The sequence below is a fragment of the Rhinoderma darwinii genome, chromosome 12 (assembly GCF_050947455.1).
Source record: "Rhinoderma darwinii isolate aRhiDar2 chromosome 12, aRhiDar2.hap1, whole genome shotgun sequence".
Classification (NCBI taxonomy): domain Eukaryota; kingdom Metazoa; phylum Chordata; class Amphibia; order Anura; family Rhinodermatidae; genus Rhinoderma; species Rhinoderma darwinii.
Genome location: NC_134698.1, coordinates 6,278,770 through 6,298,679, shown reverse-complemented (window position 1 = coordinate 6,298,679; position 19,910 = coordinate 6,278,770). Strand labels below are relative to the sequence as shown.

The 19,910-nt window shown below is 49.6% G+C and overlaps 1 protein-coding gene across 2 annotated transcripts; it reads left to right on the top strand.

Annotated features, from left to right (window-relative positions):
* Positions 1–1,927: 1,927 nt before the first annotated feature.
* LOC142664458 (T-lymphocyte surface antigen Ly-9-like) lies at positions 1,928–18,986 on the top strand. 2 transcript variants are annotated; one of them, XM_075843524.1, is made up of 3 exons: positions 1,928–2,004; positions 16,211–16,531; positions 17,183–18,986. In XM_075843524.1, exons 1-3 carry the CDS (start codon positions 1,944–1,946, stop codon positions 17,278–17,280), a joined length of 480 nt encoding a protein of 159 aa, XP_075699639.1. In that variant the 5' UTR covers positions 1,928–1,943; the 3' UTR covers positions 17,281–18,986. The 2 variants fall into 2 exon arrangements, with proteins under 2 accessions (XP_075699639.1, XP_075699640.1); XM_075843525.1 differs by lacking the exon at positions 1,928–2,004 and adding an exon at positions 4,669–4,748.
* Positions 18,987–19,910: the final 924 nt, after the last annotated feature.

The following is a 19,910-nucleotide window of genomic DNA, read 5'->3' as shown; positions in this document are numbered from 1 at the left end:
TACAGGGGTGTAAAATTCCAGAATGGCAAGATTAAAAAAAATAAAAAAAAAAAAAAAAAGCAAAAAAAAATAAAGCGTGGTTCTAAAGAAGCCAAAAAGGTAGCTGAAGGGGTAAAATAGTATTTTGCCTTTTTTTGTACTATAAAAGTCACTAAACAAATAACTATAAAAAATATAAAAAATAAAAGTAAATAACTAAAAAAGTAAAAGTAACTAAAAAAAAAAGTAAATAATTATAAAAAAGTAGAAAAGTAAAATAACGATAAAAAGTGAAAAAAAAATAAAAAAAAAATGTTTTTTTTCCAAGCCGTTAAATCCACTTGTACTTAAAATGTTCATCTGTGTCTGGTCTTTAACATGATAAAATACCCGGGTGCTGAGATGGTTAAACTAAACACAGACATGAGCTGCTCACTGATCCGCCGTCCCACTTTCTTTTGGCAGACGCCACCACAAAAAACGATAGTCAAAATTAGAAAACATTTTTTTTTCATTTATTAGCAATAGACGACATCATGTGGCCGACCCCTGGCCGAAAATTTTGACCGATTACCTACAGTAGTTCCGTCATTTGCACAAAAGAATTTTGGCAGAAAACATCCGTCCCAAATGGGCATCCAAAAATTCTCAAATTAAAATTTTTCCACCCAGTATATATTTTCAGAGGAATCCATGTACAGCTGATGGCACGTTACTAACCCATCAAACCATTTACTACCATATGCAGGTAAACACTCACCAAAACAGCAGATCACCATAAAACAGAACATGGACCCAAAAAGAGACATTCTTACGAAGATTCGTCAGGCAGGTCTATAGGGGGTGATGCTTTTATGGACTCTTTGCTGTAGCTTCCTCAAAACGGAACGGATTTGTTTTTTTCTTCTTATACAGGATGTGACATGTCAAACCTATACATTCGTAGGTAATATTTTTTTTTTACTATACCCAGTTTTACTTGGTGCGGGGAAAACAGAGCAAAATTTAGGCCATGTGGAGGACGTTACCGTTTATCGGGGGAAGCCTGGTACATGCGATTGTACTGTGCGCCACACAACCGCTCCCCATACGGGTCTTGATCTCCAGTCATTTTGGGCCCAAAGACCGTCTGATCCTTCTCCAAAAATTGAGTGCACACGTAGGTAAAGGACCTTTGACACGGCCCTTGAAACGATTGCCGATCAACGGGATAGCTCGTCGATCGGCACTCGTTTGCTCCTTTCACAAGGAGCAACGATCGTAGTAAGGATCACCCTTCCCCATACCGAACCGATCGCTCGTCCCCATACATTTCCATCATGTCGGCAGCACATCTTCCTGTCGACTAGCGACCATTCTATTGGCCGAATAAATGAGCCGATCAGACGATTAACGAGCGGCTGATCGTTGTCCTGTTTACACCGGGCAACGAGCGTTCATATAATACATTCGTTTTCTCAATTATTGACCAGTATAAAAAGGGCCTTTATACTAGTACTGTACAATCTGATTAAATTGAGCTGCAGTCTAAAGCATGGGGGAGGGACAGAGCGGTTTCTGATAAAATAGGTGGATTTCAGACTACCACTGACTCCCTCCAGACTATGCAGCTAAGCTGGAGTCACTGATCATAGCTGGAGCAGTCAGCATTGAAGAAAATTAAGTAATACCCACAGGTAGCCACATATTTAATGTTTAATCCCATTTTATTGTCACAACATTGGATACTCAGGACAGTCTCAGTCCACCCCTGGATTGAAAAATATAGCCGTGACTTACAAGTCACTAATTACCGTAGAAGGGGTGTGGCTGTCAGTCATTTGCATAAATGAGAAAGCGGTTTGGCTATTCTGGGACTGTGGGAGGAGCTTATTCCTGTGCTCATTGTCGCCCCCTGCTGTGGAACACACTTGGTATAACATGCAAAAAAATAAAATACTCTCACTGCAGAGGAAGCATTGCCTATGCAGAGTCCCAGGTGGCTCAAGACAGGCACAGGGTTAGCTGTAGCCTACAGGAGAAGAGGTAAGAGATCGCTGGGACCATCCCTTTAGGATCAGGAAACCTTTAACCCCTTCCCGACATTTGCCGTATGGGTACGCTATGGAAAGCTCTGACTTCCCACAAATTGCCGTATCCATACGCCAAATGAAGAAGGGGTTACAGTGTAAAAAATAAAAGTTACAAAGTAAAGATGGCTGCTGTTCATAACAGCAGCCATCTTTACACGAGGGCTAGGGGGGTGGCTCACCCGCCCCGCATCGGCGATCAATTCAGACCGGCCAATTGCGGCAGCTTTTGCCAATCACTGTGCCACATGGCACAGTGATATGGGGGTGATTGGTGCTGCCTAGGACAGCACCAATTCCTGCCATGTAGCGATGATGAGTTGGCAGTGATGCCACCCTCCAGATCGCTACGATTGGTCGGTCTTCACCGACCGAGCAATCGAAGCCATGGCGGGTGTTTGAAACACCCTCCACCGGCTCTGCCCACCTCATTCCGGTTAGGAACGGTGGGCAGAGCTGGTGTGACCGTCTGTGAACCATACTGCTTCTGAGGCCTTCTGTTCTGCGATCCTGCTGTGACGTCTTCAACCGACTGCTTCCTGCAGAAGAGTGAACCGTCATCATCATCATCATCATCATCATCATCATCATCATCTGTGCTGCTGCTGATTTTATTTTTTTTAGCAGCAGCACTTGTTTTTTTCCTAAACTTCTTATCCCTGTACCCCCCCATCCCCCTCTTATGTCCTGCTGAGTGCGGATTTTTGGCACAGGACTGTAAGGAGCCAAAAAAGGTGTAAAATGGTGTTACAAAAGGGGGAGAAGACGAGACACAACTTATCTTTGTGAAACCTGTCCCGACAAACCTGGCCTGTGCATAAAAGAGCGCTTCAAAGTTTATCACACATCCATGGATTTTTAATTGAAACATTTTTTTTTTTTAAATGCTCATGATACCCCTAGATAAATTCCTTGAGGGGTGTAGTTTCCCACATGGAGTCACTCTTGGTGGGTTTCCACTGTTTTGTCCCCTCAGGGGCTTTGCAAATGTGACATGGCCACCGCAAAACATTCCAGTTAAATTTGAACTCCAAATAGAGCTCTTTCCCTTCTGAGCCCTGCCGTGTGTCCAAACAGCCGTTTCTGACCACATGTCGGTTACGGTTTTACTCGGGACAAACTGCTCTACAAATTTTGTGGTGCTTTTTCTCCTTTGGTCCTTGTGGGAATGAAAAAAAATTAGCTAAACATATGTTTTATTGGGAAAATGTAGATTTTCATTTTCACGTCCTACTTCCAATAATTTCTGCAAAAAACCTGTGGGGTCAAAATGCTCACTACACCCCTAGATAATTTCCTCAAGGGGTGTAGGTTCCAAAATGGGGTCACTTGTGGGGCGGTTTCTACTGTTTTGGCCCCGCAAGAGCCCTTCAAACCTGATATGGTGCCTAAAATATATTCTAATAAAAACAAGGCCCCAAAATCCTGTAGGTGCTCCTTTGCTTCTGAGGCCTGTGCTTCAGTCCATAAGCACGCTAGGGCCACATGTGGGATATTTCTAAAAACTGCAGATCCTGGGCAATAAATATTGAGTTGCATTTTTCTGGTGAAACTTTGTGTTACAAAAAAAAAAAAAATGGATTAAAAATTAATTTATGCAAAAAAAAAAAGGAAAAAACAACGAAATTAGTAAATTTCACCTCTACTTTGCTTCCTGTGAAACGTCTAAAGGGTTAAGAAACATTCTAAATGCTGTTTTGAATACTTTGAGGGGTGCAGTTTTTAAAATGGGGTGACTTATTTGGGGTTTCTAATATATAAGGCCCTCAAAGCCACTTCACAACTTAACTGGCCCCTGTAAAAATAGTTTTGAAATTTTCTTGAAAATGTGAGAAATTGCTGCTAAAGTTCTAAGCCTTGTGAGGTCATAGAAAAATAAAAGGACGTTCAAAAAATGATGCCAAACTAAAAGTAAACATATGGGGGATGTTAATTAGCAATAATTTTGTGTGGTATAACTGCCTGTCTTACAAGCAGATACATTTACATTTAGAAAAATGCTAATTTTGGCAATTTTTCACAATTAAATACGGAATGTATCGACCAAATTTTACCAGTAACATAAAGTCCAATGTGTCACAAGAAAATCTAATAATCGATTGGATAGGTAAAAGTATTCCGACGTTATTACCACAAAGTGAAACATGTCAGATTTGAAAAATGAGGCTCTGTCAGGAAGGTCAAAAGTGGCTAAAGAGGGAAGGGGTTAAAACTTTCTAGACAAGGACCATATGGATATTGTTTTTATTGTGCTGCATCTATAAAGCGCCAGATGGTCTCTTACATATATGTAAACTTTTGCGACATGCAGGCAGAGGGAGGGGGGGGAATCCAAAACTTGCGACATGCAGGCGGAGGGAGGGGGTCATCTAAAAACTTTTCCAATACGTTGCTCCATGGATACGGCTTCCATAGGCTCATTTACAGGGTAAACATTATAAAGCCGGGGTGGAAGACAATTCTGATTTTTTTGCCGCTTCATAAAAGCTGGTGAGAACTATTCCCGACCCTAGAGAGTTGAATCTGGCCACCAGCCACGCAGGAAGCATTGATGCTTTCCTGCTTTTTATTATAAGAAGAACAATAAGTAAGAATATTTCTATCTAGGACACTGGGGTCTTCCAACAGGAGAGAGAGAGGATCGTTGCAGAATAACTTAAAGGATGGTGTTGCTTCTGCTCTTGCTGATACCGCTACAGGGTGAGTGCTCATCATATTGGTCGTGGATGGGTGGCCATGCATGACCTTGGATTTGTCCTGCGGCTACATTTAGCCCACAGAGAATCGAAAATCGCATGGATACATTGTAACAACCCTATGAGGGAGGCTCTTTATCCTCTGAACGGAAACAAGAATGTTTCCATTCAGTGACTGCAATTGGAGATCTGGCCGGGAATTGAAATACAAAGTATTAGAAACGTATTAATATTAGAAACTTTTTATTATACAATAATTACGTTTTTGTTTTTTTTCACAAGTCTGGACAATGGTAGTAGTACATTTTCTTGTACAGATCGGCATCTTGCACTGGTTATGGTTTATTCATCCTACTTGTACATTTTCATCTGGAGCTTCCTGTCCATTTTATTGAAGGGGACCCGTCAGCTCTCCTGACATGTCTGTTTTAGTGAGTACATGTTTTCTTGTTCCTCGGTTATTCCTCCGAGAAATGTATGAATAAAAATTGACAGCTGGGTGTAACTATTCTCCTTGTCAAAGGGGCGTGTCCCTACACTGCCGGATACTGTGAGCCCTGATTGGGCAGTGTCAGACTGTGCAGGGACACACCCCCAACTTGTAACACCCAGTTGTCAATTTATGTATCATTTCTAGGATGAATAACAGAGGAACGGTATAACACAGAGCTCTAAGAAAAGAGGCTTCAGAATTGTTATTTTATGGGAAATACAAGTTTTTACTGAAACACAACATGTCAGAAGAGGTGACAGGTCCCCGTTAAGGTGTTGTATTAGGTCAGGACAATTAGATGTCCCGGTTCTACTACATGCGACGATCAGATGAGGATCAAGTCACTAAGTTATTACCTCCAGTTACAGGTAATACTAAGTGATACCATCATTAGAAGCGCTCAGGATTGTGCACAGATATGTTCTAGCTTACTGGAAAGTGAAAGATGGGGATTAACTTGATATTGTCCTACTACATAGAAGGGGTCCGCAACCTTCGACACTCCAGGTGTTGTAAAACTACATTTCCCAGCATGCCAACAGGCTTTGGCTGGTAGAATAAAGCCTTTGGCTCTCAGTCTATGATGAGAGTTGTAATTTTACAACAGCTGGAGTGCCGAAGGTTGCGGACCCCTGCACTAGATCATTGTGGGTTTTTATTGATATCAATGTATCGCCACCCTAAGAGACTAAAAATAGGTAGCAGAGAGAATGCCTTAAAGGGGATCTCCGGTTCTTGGTTAGAGGGGTGTCCCCTATTAAGTACTCCTATTTATTAGCCTTTAAAGGAGAGAATCTACAAAGAGCGTCCCTCACTCTGGAGGACCCAGCACCCAATAATGTTTTTCAGTTACTGCTACTGACAGAGAACGGGAATACATAGAGGAAGTCTGTGACGGAGATCAAAATGGGGCACCTCTCCTAGTACGGGTTCATGCCACCATTACCACACTCTTGAGGCCAATCTTTCCCATCCTTGTTAGGAGAGAATGGCGCTATGACCCCGGCCGATGCTTCTTTTTCATTTGCTAATGTCCATATTGGATGATATTGAGAGCCTTGCGTCGTTTGACACAGTCCATGAAGGAAGGAGCCAATGTGAGCAGAGTTCCCCTTCTTTAGGGCCCAATAACAGCTGCTTTACAAAGGTTCATACAAGCTTACACTAAGACCAAGGAGAACCCAGGCAGCACATTGATTTTAATGGGCAACTTGTAATGCTCTATTTCCCCTGCGGTGGCGCTGCAGAGAACCATTGATCGCTGTGATCAACTTATTCTTGAAGACCCCTTAACAAAAGGGGATTGTCCAAAGCAAACAACCTCTAAGGGGTCAAGATTACATTTAGGTGTGAGTCCAGAAATGACTTAATGGAGATTGGATCAGTTTTATCTATTAGGAGAGGGGCCTAAGCGTTACTATATATAATTCTATAGGTGCCAGAAGTCAGCTTTTCCTATTTCAACATCTCATGCTCTACGTTTCTAGATGAAACAAACAAACAAACTACTTAGCCCTACAGATTTCTCTATCACCTCATGCATGACGCCACCTGGGGCATCATGTGATTTCACATCTAACCCACAACGTTCTTCACATTCACGCCCACAGAGCTCAGCTGTCTAAACTGCGCTGGATAAATAGAAGATGAATGTGAATTGGTTCCTATGGTTAACACCACCATTTTTTGCTCTATCCGTAGATGCGGAAATCCCTGTAGGACTATTATAGGGACTGCGATGCGAATAAGATTATATTGGGGGAATTGCTAGTTCTGTAACGTAATCAATAAATCAGCCGCGAACTGAAGACCGCGATGTGCGGTCTTATAAAGACTATTCCCGGTTTGAGGGACTCTGTTCTGCCGTAGTCCATGAACACAATTCTGCACTTCTGTTTTCCTAATCCGCATCATAAACTTCGCTAATAGGAAATGGCAGCGGGAAATCCAACGCCAACGACTCTTTGAAGTCCCATTCAGGGAAATCATGTATTGTGTTCTGTGCAAAACCTTCTCGGCACAAAAACGCCGCCATCATCATCATCTCCTCCCCCAACACATTTAACCCTTTAGTCACCAGCCTATTTTGGGCTTTAATGACGGAGCGATTTTTTTTCAGATTTTTTTTTTTTTGATCGTCGATTTTTTTTTAGATGGATCGACTTGTAGTTTTTCTTGGTACCATTCTGTAAAAAATTTTTTTACGGCGTTCACAGAGCGGGTTTAACGTCATAATATTTTTGTCGTTCGGGTCGTTACGGATGCGGCGATACCAATTAGTGTAACTTTTTCGATTTTATATAGTTTTTCCCATAATAGGGGAACAAGTGGGTTTTTCATTTTTTTTTTTTTTACTTGTGATTTTTCATTTCTTTATTTTAAAACTTTATTCAATTATTTATTTCTTTTTTAGTCCCCACTAGCGGACTTTACTATGTGATATTTTGATCGCGTTTATAACATACTACAATACTTCTCTATTGCAGTGCGTTATGCCGGTCTCCCTCTGAAACAACTTAGATGAAGCTAAGGGGTTAAACGGGTGGAGTTGAAGCCAACTTCAATCCCACCCGAAAGAGCAGGAGCTCGGCTGTCTATGGAAAGCCTGACGCTTGCTCTAGCTGGCATGGGACACCCATGCCGGGCTTATTTCACAGCGTTGTGGCATAAGTACCCTTCAATGACCGCCATAAAAAGGCGTATTAAGGGGGTAAAAAAAACAAAAAAAAAAACAAGAGAAGATGTACTGCCAAGAAAAAAAAAAAGTAATGTCTTACATGTAGATTGTGTTGCGGATCTTATCCATCGCATTGCAAATTTGCCGCAGAATTGAGAAATCGCCAGCATGCCCTGAATTGCGCGTGGATTTTTTCCGCTCCACGTGGATGGTGTTTTTGAAAAGGTGTATCGTACTGTCAATTGTGTGAATTCTTCTCGTTCCTGCGGTAAAACCCACATCCATGTTCAGTGCAGGTGCAGCAGTGCTGGCGGTGCGTATAATACTTCCTCCCAACAGGAGGTGACTACACCCGGGGCAATTCGTAGAAGCGACAGGAGCCCGTAGCGAAAGGTAGACGGAGTGTAATCTGGGGCGTGGGCGTTGATGGTCATGGGCCTCTTACCAACCACTAATAGCCATGATACACTTGATTTGGGTTAATAAAAATGGATTTGAGGAGCGCTCATCACTTATTGTTTTTTATAGGCCCGGTGTAATATTTTCTTGGACTTGTGGAACATTAAGCGTTAAGGGTAATAGAATCAGGAGATGGGACGTGGACTCAAGGATTTCCTCTTCATGACAGATTTTCAGTCGGGGAGGGTTTTTTTCCCTGTAATTTGGTGCAATTTGCATCTACCTCTTTGGAGGTTTTGCCTTCTTCTGGATCAACAGGGTAGAATAATAGATTGGGCTCTGGGGCACCGGTCCATCAAGCCAAAATGGTCAGTTCACCCCTGCCCGTAGGGTATGTTCACATGGCCTATTTTCAGCTGTTTTTCGGGCCGTAAACGCCCCGAAAAAAAAAGGCCGAAAATACGGTGGCCGAACGCCTCCAAACATCTGCCCATTGATTTGGGAAAACTACGTTCTGTTTCAACGGGGCGTTTTCTACACGGCCGTTTGTAAAAATGGCGCGTAAAAAAAAAAAAAAAAAAAAAAAAAAAAAAAAAAACTCTAAAAAAAAAGTACATGTTTTTGGAACCTTTTCATTGGGTCAATAGAAAACCCAGCTCCAAAAACGGACGTAAAAAAAAAAAAAGCCTGATTTAAAAACCGCTGAAAATCAGAGGCGGTTTTCTCTTGAAAAGCTCCGTATATTACAGCCCTTTTTAGTTTAGCGTGTGAACATGGCCGAATTCAGAAGATTGTAGAATACGTCCGTGTGAAGGGTCCGTTGAAAAATAGAACATGTCCCATTTTGTTCAGTTTTGACAGATCCCTCCATAGATTCAAATCTATGGGGATCCTTGAAAACGGGACAAGATTTCCCCACATTCGTCTGAATTCAGCCTTAGGGTGCCCATACATATTAGATGAATGATGGCCAACCAGCTGATTTCAGCAGGACCAGACGACTATCTAATGTGTATGGTGGTGTCCCGACTCTCCAAAACGGCAGAAGGATCAGGCATATTGGAGTTAAACATGCCTGGTCCTTTGTTCCCGCAGGAAAGAAGGCGCTAACAGTGGAACTGGCAGGGGTTTATTCTTCTCTCCCTGCGCATGCACGTTCAAGGCCGGAGTCAGGAGGAAGGATTCAGAGTGAGCAGCTGCAGGGAATTTAATTTCCCCTCTCCTGGAGGAGAGGCGAAAAGGGAGAGGGAGAAGCGAAAAGGGAGAGGGAGAAGCGAAAAGGGAGAGGGAGAGGCGAAAAGGGAGAGGGAGAGGCGAAAAGGGAGAGGGGGAGGCGAAAAGGGAGAGGGGGAGGCGAAAAGGGAGAGGGGGAGGCGAAAAGGGAGAGGGAGAGGCGAAAAGGGAGAGGGAGAGGCGAAAAGGGAGAGGGAGAGGCGAAAAGGGAGAGGGAGAGGCGAAAAGGGAGAGAGAGGGGCGGAAAGGGAGAGGCGGAAAGGGAGAGGCGGAAAGGGAGAGGCGAAAAGGGAGAGGCGAAAAGGGAGAGGCGAAAAGGGAGAGGCGAAAAGGGAGAGGCGAAAAGGGAGAGGCGAAAAGGGAGAGGCGAAAAGGGAGAGGCGAAAAGGGAGAGGCGAAAAGGGAGAGGCGAAAAGGGAGAGGCGAAAAGGGAGAGGCGAAAAGGGAGAGGCGAAAAGGGAGAGGCGAAAAGGGAGAGGCGAAAAGGGAGAGGCGAAAAGGGAGAGGCGAAAAGGGAGAGGCGAAAAGGGAGAGGCGAAGAGGGAGAGGCGAAGAGGGAGAGGCGAAGAGGGAGAGGCGAAGAGGGAGAGGCGAAGAGGGAGAGGCGGAGAGGGAGAGGCGGAGAGGGAGAGGCGGAGAGGGAGAGGCGGAGAGGGAGAGGCGGAGAGGGAGAGGCGGAGAGGGAGAGGCGGAGAGGGAGAGGCGGAGAGGGAGAGGCGGAGAGGGAGAGGCGGAGAGGGAGAGGCGAAAAGGGAGAGGGAGAGGCGAAAAGGGAGAGGGAGAGGCGAAAAGGGAGAGGGAGAGGCGAAAAGGGAGAGGGAGAGGCGAAAAGGGAGAGGGAGAGGCGAAAAGGGAGAGGGAGAGGCGAAAAGGGAGAGGGAGAGGCGAAAAGGGAGAGGGAGAGGCGAAAAGGGAGAGGGAGAGGCGAAAAGGGAGAGGGAGAGGCGAAAAGGGAGAGGGAGAAGCGAAAAGGGAGAGGGAGAAGCGAAAAGGGAGAGGGAGAGGCGAAAAGGGAGAGGGAGAGGCGAAAAGGGAGAGGCGAAAAGGGAGAGGCGAAAAGGGAGAGGCGAAAAGGGAGAGGCGAAAAGGGAGAGGCGAAAAGGGAGAGGCGAAAAGGGAGAGGCGAAAAGGGAGAGGCGAAAAGGGAGAGGGAGAGGCGAAAAGGGAGAGGGAGAGGCGAAAAGGGAGAGGGAGGCGAAAAGGGAGAGGGAGAGGCGAAAAGGGAGAGGGAGAGGCGAAAAGGGAGAGGGAGAGGCGAAAAGGGAGAGGGAGAGGCGAAAAGGGAGAGGGAGAGGCGAAAAGGGAGAGGGAGAGGGGAAAAGGGAGAGGGGAAAAGGGAGAGGGGAAAAGGGAGAGGCGAAAAGGGAGAGGGAGAAGCGAAAAGGGAGAGGGAGAGGCGAAAAGGGAGAGGGAGAGGCGAAAAGGGAGAGGGAGAAGCGAAAAGGGAGAGGGAGAAGCGAAAAGGGAGAGGGAGAAGCGAAAAGGGAGAGGGAGAAGCGAAAAGGGAGAGGGAGAAGCGAAAAGGGAGAGGGAGAGGCGAAAAGGGAGAGGCGAAAAGGGAGAGGGAGAGGCGAAAAGGGAGAGGCGAAAAGGGAGAGGCGAAAAGGGAGAGGCGAAAAGGGAGAGGCGAAAAGGGAGAGGCGAAGAGGGAGAGGCGAAGAGGGAGAGGCGAAGAGGGAGAGGGAGAAGCGAAAAGGGAGAGGCGGAGAGGGAGAGGCGGAGAGGGAGAGGCGGAGAGGGAGAGGCGGAGAGGGAGAGGCGAAAAGGGAGAGGCGAAAAGGGAGAGTGAGAGGCGAAAAGGGAGAGGCGAAAAGGGAGAGGCGAAAAGGGAGAAGCGAAAAGGGAGAGGCGAAAAGGGAGAGGCGAAAAGGGAGAGGGAGAAGCGAAAAGGGAGAGGGAGAAGCGAAAAGGGAGAGGGAGAGGCGAAAAGGGAGAGGGAGAGGCGAAAAGGGAGAGGCGGAGAGGGAGAGGCGAAAAGGGAGAGGCGAAAAGGGAGAGGCGAAAAGGGAGAGGCGAAAAGGGAGAGGCGAAAAGGGAGAGGCGAAAAGGGAGAGGCGAAAAGGGAGAGGCGAAAAGGGAGAGGCGAAAAGGGAGAGGCGAAGAGGGAGAGGCGAAGAGGGAGAAGCGAAAAGGGAGAGGCGAAAAGGGAGAGGGAGAAAGGGAGAGGGAGAGGCGAAAAGGGAGGAGGGAGAGGCGAAAAGGGAGAGGGAGAAGCGAAAAGGGAGAGGGAGAAGCGAAAAGGGAGAGGGAGAGGCGAAAAGGGAGAGGGAGGGGCGAAAAGGGAGAGGCGAAAAGGGAGAGGGAGAGGCGAAAAGGGAGAGGCGAAAAGGGAGAGGCGAAAAGGGAGAGGCGAAAAGGGAGAGGCGAAAAGGGAGAGGCGAAAAGGGAGAGGCGAAAAGGCGAAAAGGGAGAGGGAGAGGCGAAAAGGGAGAGGGAGAGGCGAAAAGGGAGAGGGAGAGGCGAAAAGGGAGAGGGAGAGGCGGAAAGGGAGAGGGAGAGGCGGAAAGGGAGAGGGAGAAGCGGAGAGGGAGAGGCGGAGAGGGAGAGGCGGAGAGGGAGAGGCGGAGAGGGAGAGGCGGAGAGGGAGAGGCGGAGAGGGAGAGGCGGAGAGGGAGAGGCGGAGAGGAAAGGGAGAGGGAGAAGCGAAAAGGGAGAGGCGAAAAGGGAGAGGCGGAGAGGGAGAGGCGGAGAGGGAGAGGCGGAGAGGGAGAGGGAGAGGAAAGGGAGAGGGAGAAGCGAAAAGGGAGAGGCGGAGAGGGAGAGGCGAAAAGGGAGAGGGAGAGGCGAAAAGGGAGAGGGAGAGGCGGAAAGGGAGAGGCGGAAAGGGAGAGGGAGAGGCGGAAAGGGAGAGGGAGAGGCGGAAAGGGAGAGGGAGAGGCGAAAAGGGAAAGGGAGAGGCGGAAAGGGAGAGGCGGAAAGGGAGAGGCGGAGAGGGAGAGGCGGAGAGGGAGAGGCGGAGAGGGAGAGGCGGAGAGGGAGAGGCGGAGAGGGAGAGGCGGAGAGGGAGAGGCGGAGAGGGAGAGGCGGAGAGGGAGAGGCGGAGAGGGAGAGGCGGAGAGGGAGAGGCGGAGAGGGAGAGGCGGAGAGGGAGAGGCGGAGAGGGAGAGGCGGAGAGGGAGAGGCGGAGAGGGAGAGGCGGAGAGGGAGAGGCGGAGAGGGAGAGGCGGAGAGGGAGAGGCGGAGAGGGAGAGGCGGAGAGGGAGAGGGAGAGGCGGAGAGGGAGAGGGAGAGGCGAAAAGGGAGAGGGAGAGGCGAAAAGGGAGAGGGAGAGGCGAAAAGGGAGAGGCGGAAAGGGAGAGGCGAAAAGGGAGAGGGAGAGGCGGAGAGGGAGAGGCGGAGAGGGAGAGGCGGAGAGGGAGAGGCGGAGAGGGAGAGGCGGAGAGGGAGAGGCGGAGAGGGAGAGGCGAAAAGGGAGAGGCGAAAAGGGAGAGGCGAAAAGGGAGAGGCGAAAAGGGAGAGGCGAAAAGGGAGAGGGAGAAGCGAAAAGGGAGAGGGAGAAGCGAAAAGGGAGAGGCGAAAAGGGAGAGGGAGAAGCGAAAAGGGAGAGGCGAAAAGGGAGAGGGAGAAGCGAAAAGGGAGAGGGAGAAGCGAAAAGGGAGAGGGAGAAGCGAAAAGGGAGAGGGAGAAGCGAAAAGGGAGAGGGAGAAGCGAAAAGGGAGAGGGAGAGGCGAAAAGGGAGAGGGAGAGGCGAAAAGGGAGAGGGAGAGGCGGAAAGGGAGAGGCGGAGAGGGAGAGGCGGAGAGGGAGAGGCGGAGAGGGAGAGGCGGAGAGGCGGAGAGGGAGAGGGAGAGGCGGAGAGGGAGAGGCGGAGAGGGAGAGGCGGAGAGGGAGAGGCGGAGAGGGAGAGGCGGAGAGGGAGAGGCGGAGAGGGAGAGGCGGAGAGGGAGAGGCGGAGAGGGAGAGGCGGAGAGGGAGAGGCGGAGAGGGAGAGGCGAAAAGGGAGAGGCGAAAAGGGAGAGGCGAAAAGGGAGAGGCGAAAAGGGAGAGGCGAAAAGGGAGAGGCGAAAAGGGAGAGGCGAAAAGGGAGAGGCGAAAAGGGAGAGGGAGAGGCGAAAAGGGAGAGGGAGAAGCGAAAAGGGAGAGGCGAAAAGGGAGAGGGAGAGGCGAAAAGGGAGAGGGAGAAGCGAAAAGGGAGAGGGAGAAGCGAAAAGGGAGAGGGAGAGGCGAAAAGGGAGAGGGAGAAGCGAAAAGGGAGAGGGAGAAGCGAAAAGGGAGAGGGAGAAGCGAAAAGGGAGAGGGAGAAGCGAAAAGGGAGAGGGAGAAGCGAAAAGGGAGAGGGAGAAGCGAAAAGGGAGAGGGAGAGGCGAAAAGGGAGAGGGAGAGGCGAAAAGGGAGAGGGAGAGGCGAAAAGGGAGAGGGGAAAAGGGAGAGGGAGAGGCGAAAAGGGAGAGGCGGAAAGGGAGAGGCGAAAAGGGAGAGGCGAAAAGGGAGAGGGAGAGGCGGAGAGGGAGAGGCGGAGAGGGAGAGGCGGAGAGGGAGAGGCGGAGAGGGAGAGGCGGAGAGGGAGAGGCGGAGAGGGAGAGGCGGAGAGGGAGAGGGAGAGGCGAAAAGGGAGAGGGAGAGGCGAAAAGGGAGAGGCGGAGAGGGAGAGGCGGAGAGGGAGAGGCGGAGAGGGAGAGGCGGAGAGGGAGAGGCGGAGAGGGAGAGGCGGAGAGGGAGAGGCGGAGAGGGAGAGGCGGAGAGGGAGAGGCAGAGGCGGAGAGGGAGAGACGAAAAGGGAGAGGCGAAAAGGGAGAGGCGAAAAGGGAGAGGGAGAGGCGAAAAGGGAGAGGGAGAAGCGAAAAGGGAGAGGGAGAAGCGAAAAGGGAGAGGGAGAGGCGAAAAGGGAGAGGGAGAGGCGAAAAGGGAGAGGGAGAGGCGAAAAGGGAGAGGGAGAGGCGAAAAGGGAGAGGGAGAGGCGAAAAGGGAGAGGGAGAGGCGAAAAGGGAGAGGGAGAGGCGAAAAGGGAGAGGGAGAGGCGAAAAGGGAGAGGGAGAGGCGAAAAGGGAGAGGGAGAGGCGAAAAGGGAGAGGGAGAAGCGAAAAGGGAGAGGGAGAAGCGAAAAGGGAGAGGGAGAAGCGAAAAGGGAGAGGGAGAAGCGAAAAGGGAGAGGGAGAGGAAAGGGAGAGGGAGAAGCGAAAAGGGAGAGGGAGAAGCGAAAAGGGAGAGGGAGAAGCGAAAAGGGAGAGGGAGAAGCGAAAAGGGAGAGGGAGAAGCGAAAAGGGAGAGGGAGAAGCGAAAAGGGAGAGGGAGAAGCGAAAAGGGAGAGGGAGAAGCGAAAAGGGAGAGGGAGAAGCGAAAAGGGAGAGGGAGAAGCGAAAAGGGAGAGGGAGAAGCGAAAAGGGAGAGGGAGAAGCGAAAAGGGAGAGGGAGAAGCGAAAAGGGAGAGGGAGAAGCGAAAAGGGAGAGGGAGAAGCGAAAAGGGAGAGGGAGAAGCGAAAAGGGAGAGGGAGAGGCGAAAAGGGAGAGGGAGAGGCGAAAAGGGAGAGGCGGAAAGGGAGAGGCGGAGAGGGAGAGGCGGAGAGGGAGAGGCGGAGAGGGAGAGGCGGAGAGGGAGAGGCGGAGAGGGAGAGGCGGAGAGGGAGAGGCGGAGAGGGAGAGGCGGAGAGGGAGAGGCGGAGAGGGAGAGGGAGAGGCGGAGAGGGAGAGGCAGAGGCGGAGAGGGAGAGGCGAAAAGGGAGAGGGAGAAGCGAAAAGGGAGAGGCGAAAAGGGAGAGGGAGAAGCGAAAAGGGAGAGGGAGAAGCGAAAAGGGAGAGGGAGAAGCGAAAAGGGAGAGGGAGAAGCGAAAAGGGAGAGGGAGAGGCGAAAAGGGAGAGGGAGAGGCGAAAAGGGAGAGGGAGAGGCGAAAAGGGAGAGGGAGAGGCGAAAAGGGAGAGGGAGAGGCGAAAAGGGAGAGGGAGAGGCGAAAAGGGAGAGGGAGAGGCGAAAAGGGAGAGGGAGAAGCGAAAAGGGAGAGGGAGAAGCGAAAAGGGAGAGGGAGAAGCGAAAAGGGAGAGGGAGAAGCGAAAAGGGAGAGGGAGAAGCGAAAAGGGAGAGGGAGAAGCGAAAAGGGAGAGGGAGAAGCGAAAAGGGAGAGGGAGAAGCGAAAAGGGAGAGGGAGAGGCGAAAAGGGAGAGGGAGAGGCGAAAAGGGAGAGGGAGAGTCGAAAAGGGAGAGGGAGAGGCGGAAAGGGAGAGGCGGAAAGGGAGAGGCGGAAAGGGAGAGGCGGAAAGGGAGAGGCGGAAAGGGAGAGGCGGAAAGGGAGAGGCGGAAAGGGAGAGGCGGAAAGGGAGAGGCGGAAAGGGAGAGGCGGAAAGGGAGAGGCGGAAAGGGAGAGGCGGAAAGGGAGAGGCGGAAAGGGAGAGGCGGAAAGGGAGAGGCGGAAAGGGAGAGGCGGAAAGGGAGAGGCGGAAAGGGAGAGGCGGAAAGGGAGAGGCGGAAAGGGAGAGGCGGAAAGGGAGAGGCGGAAAGGGAGAGGCGGAAAGGGAGAGGCGGAAAGGGAGAGGCGGAGAGGGAGAGGCGGAGAGGGAGAGGCGGAGAGGGAGAGGCGGAGAGGGAGAGGCGAAAAGGGAGAGGCGAAAAGGGAGAGGCAGAGGCGAAAAGGGAGAGGGAGAGGAAAGGGAGAGGGAGAGATAGAAACCTTATAATCCCAAAGTAATCAGACTTTCCTCCGAGTGCCAACATCTCTCTCATTCTTATTTATAGGGGTCATTTCAGACGTGAACAAACAGACGCTCTCAGCGATATGTGGAGGCTCCATCATGTTCCAACTCAACGTATCGAGGAATACTGAGGTCAACAGTATATTTTGGTCTCACAGTGGCATAGAAAAGTGCATGGTGGCCATTGTCAAACCGGACCAGTTTAAGGTCATCAATCCCAGATTCCTGAACCGGGTAAATTCCACACAGCCTAGTTTTTCGTTAAAGCTGAGCAACTTAAATGAAGAGGACAATGGAATTTATGAAGCAATCATATACACTCAGGGGGCAACTGTGCATCAGACCTTCAAACTGCAAGTCTACGGTAAGGAGGAGCAGGGCCGGCACCAGGTTTATGTGGGCCCTTGGGTGACACAGACTTAGTGGCCCCCTTCGCGGGGTAATTCACTGTGGCAGTAAAATGGCCGAAAACTTCACTTTGTGCCCCCATATAGTAGTTAGGCCATGATTATGCACCCATAAAGTAGTGCAACACAGCCCTCCCACATAATGCCACACAGCCCTCCCCTTCCACGTAGCGCCACACAGCACTCCCCTTCCATGTAGCGCCACACAGCCCTCCCCTTCCACGTAGTGCCACACAGCCCTCCCCTCCCTGTATTTAGTGCCTTTGGGGTTCCCTCTAGAAGTGGAATCCCCAACCAGAGCATTGCCGACGCTCTGGCCGGGCATTCCATTTCTGTAGGAGGCATGACGGCAGTGTCAGCACCCAGCGGCCGAGTGGTCCCCCCAAAGGGGAGCGAGCCCCAGCACTTTCCCGGGTGGGGACGTCGGCCCTGAGGAGAACGGTGAGGTGGACGTGCTAAAACGGAAGCAAATCTTAAAAGTACTAGCATTTATTTTAGTACCATACAAAAATGATAGCTGGCAAAAAGTTTGTACTTCTCTAAACGGGACAAGAAAACGCAGACACGCACAGATTTTGTGGTTTTTCTGACTGTATTTTCTTCAACAGAGAAGAACCAGTCACACGGAGTCCGGTGGACGTGGTGTAACATCCTGCTGATCGCCAGCCTGGGGATTGTCGCCATCTTCAACGTAATGACTTTGTAGACCGGAATGACACAGATGCTAAAAGAATTACCATAGCACATTGATGAATCCCCTATAGGACACAGTATATAAGGTGTGCACATGTTGAACCCCTAATGACATAATTTAACTATAAAAAATAAACACAACACCTAAGCATTATGGCAAACAAATTGTGGTATGCGCCACCTTTTACAGCGTAGGAGTAGTCTGCCCTCAATCGCAAGCTGGGGCCCGCCTGCCCCCAGCTCGCAACAGGTCGCCGGGACAGCTGTGCCCCATGCCACGGCTGCCTAGCTAGGAAGCCGCTGGACCATTTTCCAGCCTTCGTGACTACCCAGGCCCAAAACATCCTGGGGTCCAGCTAGTGTCTCCCCACGTGCCAGTTCACCCCGCCACGTAGCTAATGCTAAACTCGCGGTGGTCCACCACCGAACTGCTCTTCGCTCCTCTAGCTCTTGCCGCCGTTACACCCCATTCTCACACCTGTCCCCAGGTGAACAAAGAGGTCACTATCCTGCCTCCAAACTTACTGGTGCCGCTGGCCATGCAGCCAGCGCCATTTTACCCGACGGTCCCTATTACTACTACCCCATCTTACGCTATGTACGTATGCTTCATCGGGCCTAGTCACCCCTTGTCCCTAATTGTGTCTAGCTAGAAAAGGCTTTGATCGGCCGAATTAGCCCACCATAGACTAGGAAAGTTGATATGTCAGTAAGGCTGGGACTAAACCTAGACTTTCTCCGTAGCGAGCCATAAATCGCTGCCTATAGGAAGGCATTAGGCTAGGGCTATTTATCTCACTACCAAAAATAAAAAATATAGCGCTATGATATCACGGTGATAAATCACGGTCCATAGTGAGATAAATACTCCTGGCCTATTACATATTGTCTAGCCCCAGCCTTTTTTATAAGGACCGATGATCAGGCGATCGAGCGCGCTTTTAATCACGCATTCCCAATCATTGCCCCATGTAAACATGCCCAGCGATCAGCCGAGAGATAAGGAAACCCCATGTAAACAGGGATGTGCTCCCGACAATAATAAAACGGTATGTGCCAAAACGACTGATTGGTCACATTTGGTATGATTGTAAATGGAGTTAAACGAGTGCCGATTGACCCGCTAGATCATTGATCGGCGCTCGTTACTAACAGAATATCTACAGGTGTATAAGGACCTTTATGTTCTTACATTTTACAGAACATGTAAAATTAATTTTTTATGCCTCCCGTCCCAAATCCACAAATTAAAATTTGATTGAACCCATTTGCCAATCTCTGTCACAAATTGTGTCAGATTCAGCAGCCATATTCTTCCAGTCAAAAGGACAGGACCTAGCAGAAACCATTCTAATTCAATGGGGTCAGGCGCGGAAGGTATCGGTCGTACGACGGATGAGGCACTACGTCGTGGCTACCATTATAAAACGGAAACTACAACGCAAAATGTCAACAAAGCCCAACACTAATATTACAGGTCTGAAATGGTGTTAAAATCACGGGCCTTACAGATCAAAACTGCCTTCTAGTAGTAGTGGCCTTGTTGCTCCTAGCAACCAATCAGAATTCAGCTTTTATTTTCTAACCTGCAAGGGAGAAATGAAACAGGGACTCTGATTGGTTGCTATGGCCACTGCTTCTCCAAGGCTTTTCTGGTACACAAGGCCCAGGATGTACTAAGTAGAAGCGACGGCTGGATATGGTCTCTTATATTATTAAACTGCGATTTCTTGTGTTTTTCTTGCTTTTTTTTGAACCCTTCATGTTTGGGGTCTGTGAGGATAAGAAATACATGCATTTTAAGAATGTTCTTTATGGGGGGGAAAAAAAAAAAAGAAACACGGCTGCTAAACCACACATACCAATTTACCTACTATAGGAGTAAAATACCAAATTTTGGAAGGCGGAGGAAGAGACATTTGGGACCATGACGCCATGTTGATTGAATCACATTCAACGACTGCTGAAGTGCGTAGAAATTAAAGGGGTTATCCGGGATTTTAAGATTAGAATAGGCCATCAATACTATAAAATCGATGGGGGTCCGACTCCCGGCACCCTCGTTGATCAGCTGTTTGAAGGGGCCCAGTGGCGCCTTTAGCACCGGACATCCGGGACACAAGCCCCAGATTTCCAAGCGACAGCCACATTAAATTGCATCTGCGTCCTGAGGATGCAGATACAATTGAATACTATGGAGGAGCAGGGAACTATCAGCTCCCTGCTCCACCATTCACTAGGCTACAAGCAACGTTAGGCCTGCAGCCTGTAAGGCGCTGGGGTAGGATCCATCCGCAGGCCGGCACGGTGACGTCACTGCATCACGCCGGCCTATGCAAAGTTCCCGTCGTCTCATAAGCTGCAGGACAGAGGAGGCTGTAAGACTCTGCAGCTCTGTTCGTTGTTGGAACGGGACTAGATGAGTATAAGTTAAGGTAAGGTTTTTTTTATTTATTTGGGGGGGGGGGGGGACTATCTACAGGGGGGGACTTTGTGTGGCCCTATACAGGGGGAGATGTGACACTCTATACAGTGGGAACTGTGTGGGTCACTCTCTACAGTGGTCTTTGATCTGAGCCCCCAGACAAAACTTTGCTTGGGTCCCCAGAAATGTTAAATTTGAGGGCAAGTACAAGGCTACTT

Excerpts from the sequence above, each read along its gene's own strand:
- LOC142664458 (XM_075843524.1), top strand. The coding sequence starts at position 1,944 with ATGCAGAGTCCCAGGTGGCTCAAGACAGGCACAGGGTTAGCTGTAGCC. Across the intron at positions 2,005-16,210 it reads TGTAGCCTACAGGAGAAGAG|GGGTCATTTCAGACGTGAAC; the intron begins GTAAGAGATCGC and ends TCTTATTTATAG. Across the intron at positions 16,532-17,182 it reads CTTCAAACTGCAAGTCTACG|AGAAGAACCAGTCACACGGA; the intron begins GTAAGGAGGAGC and ends TTTCTTCAACAG.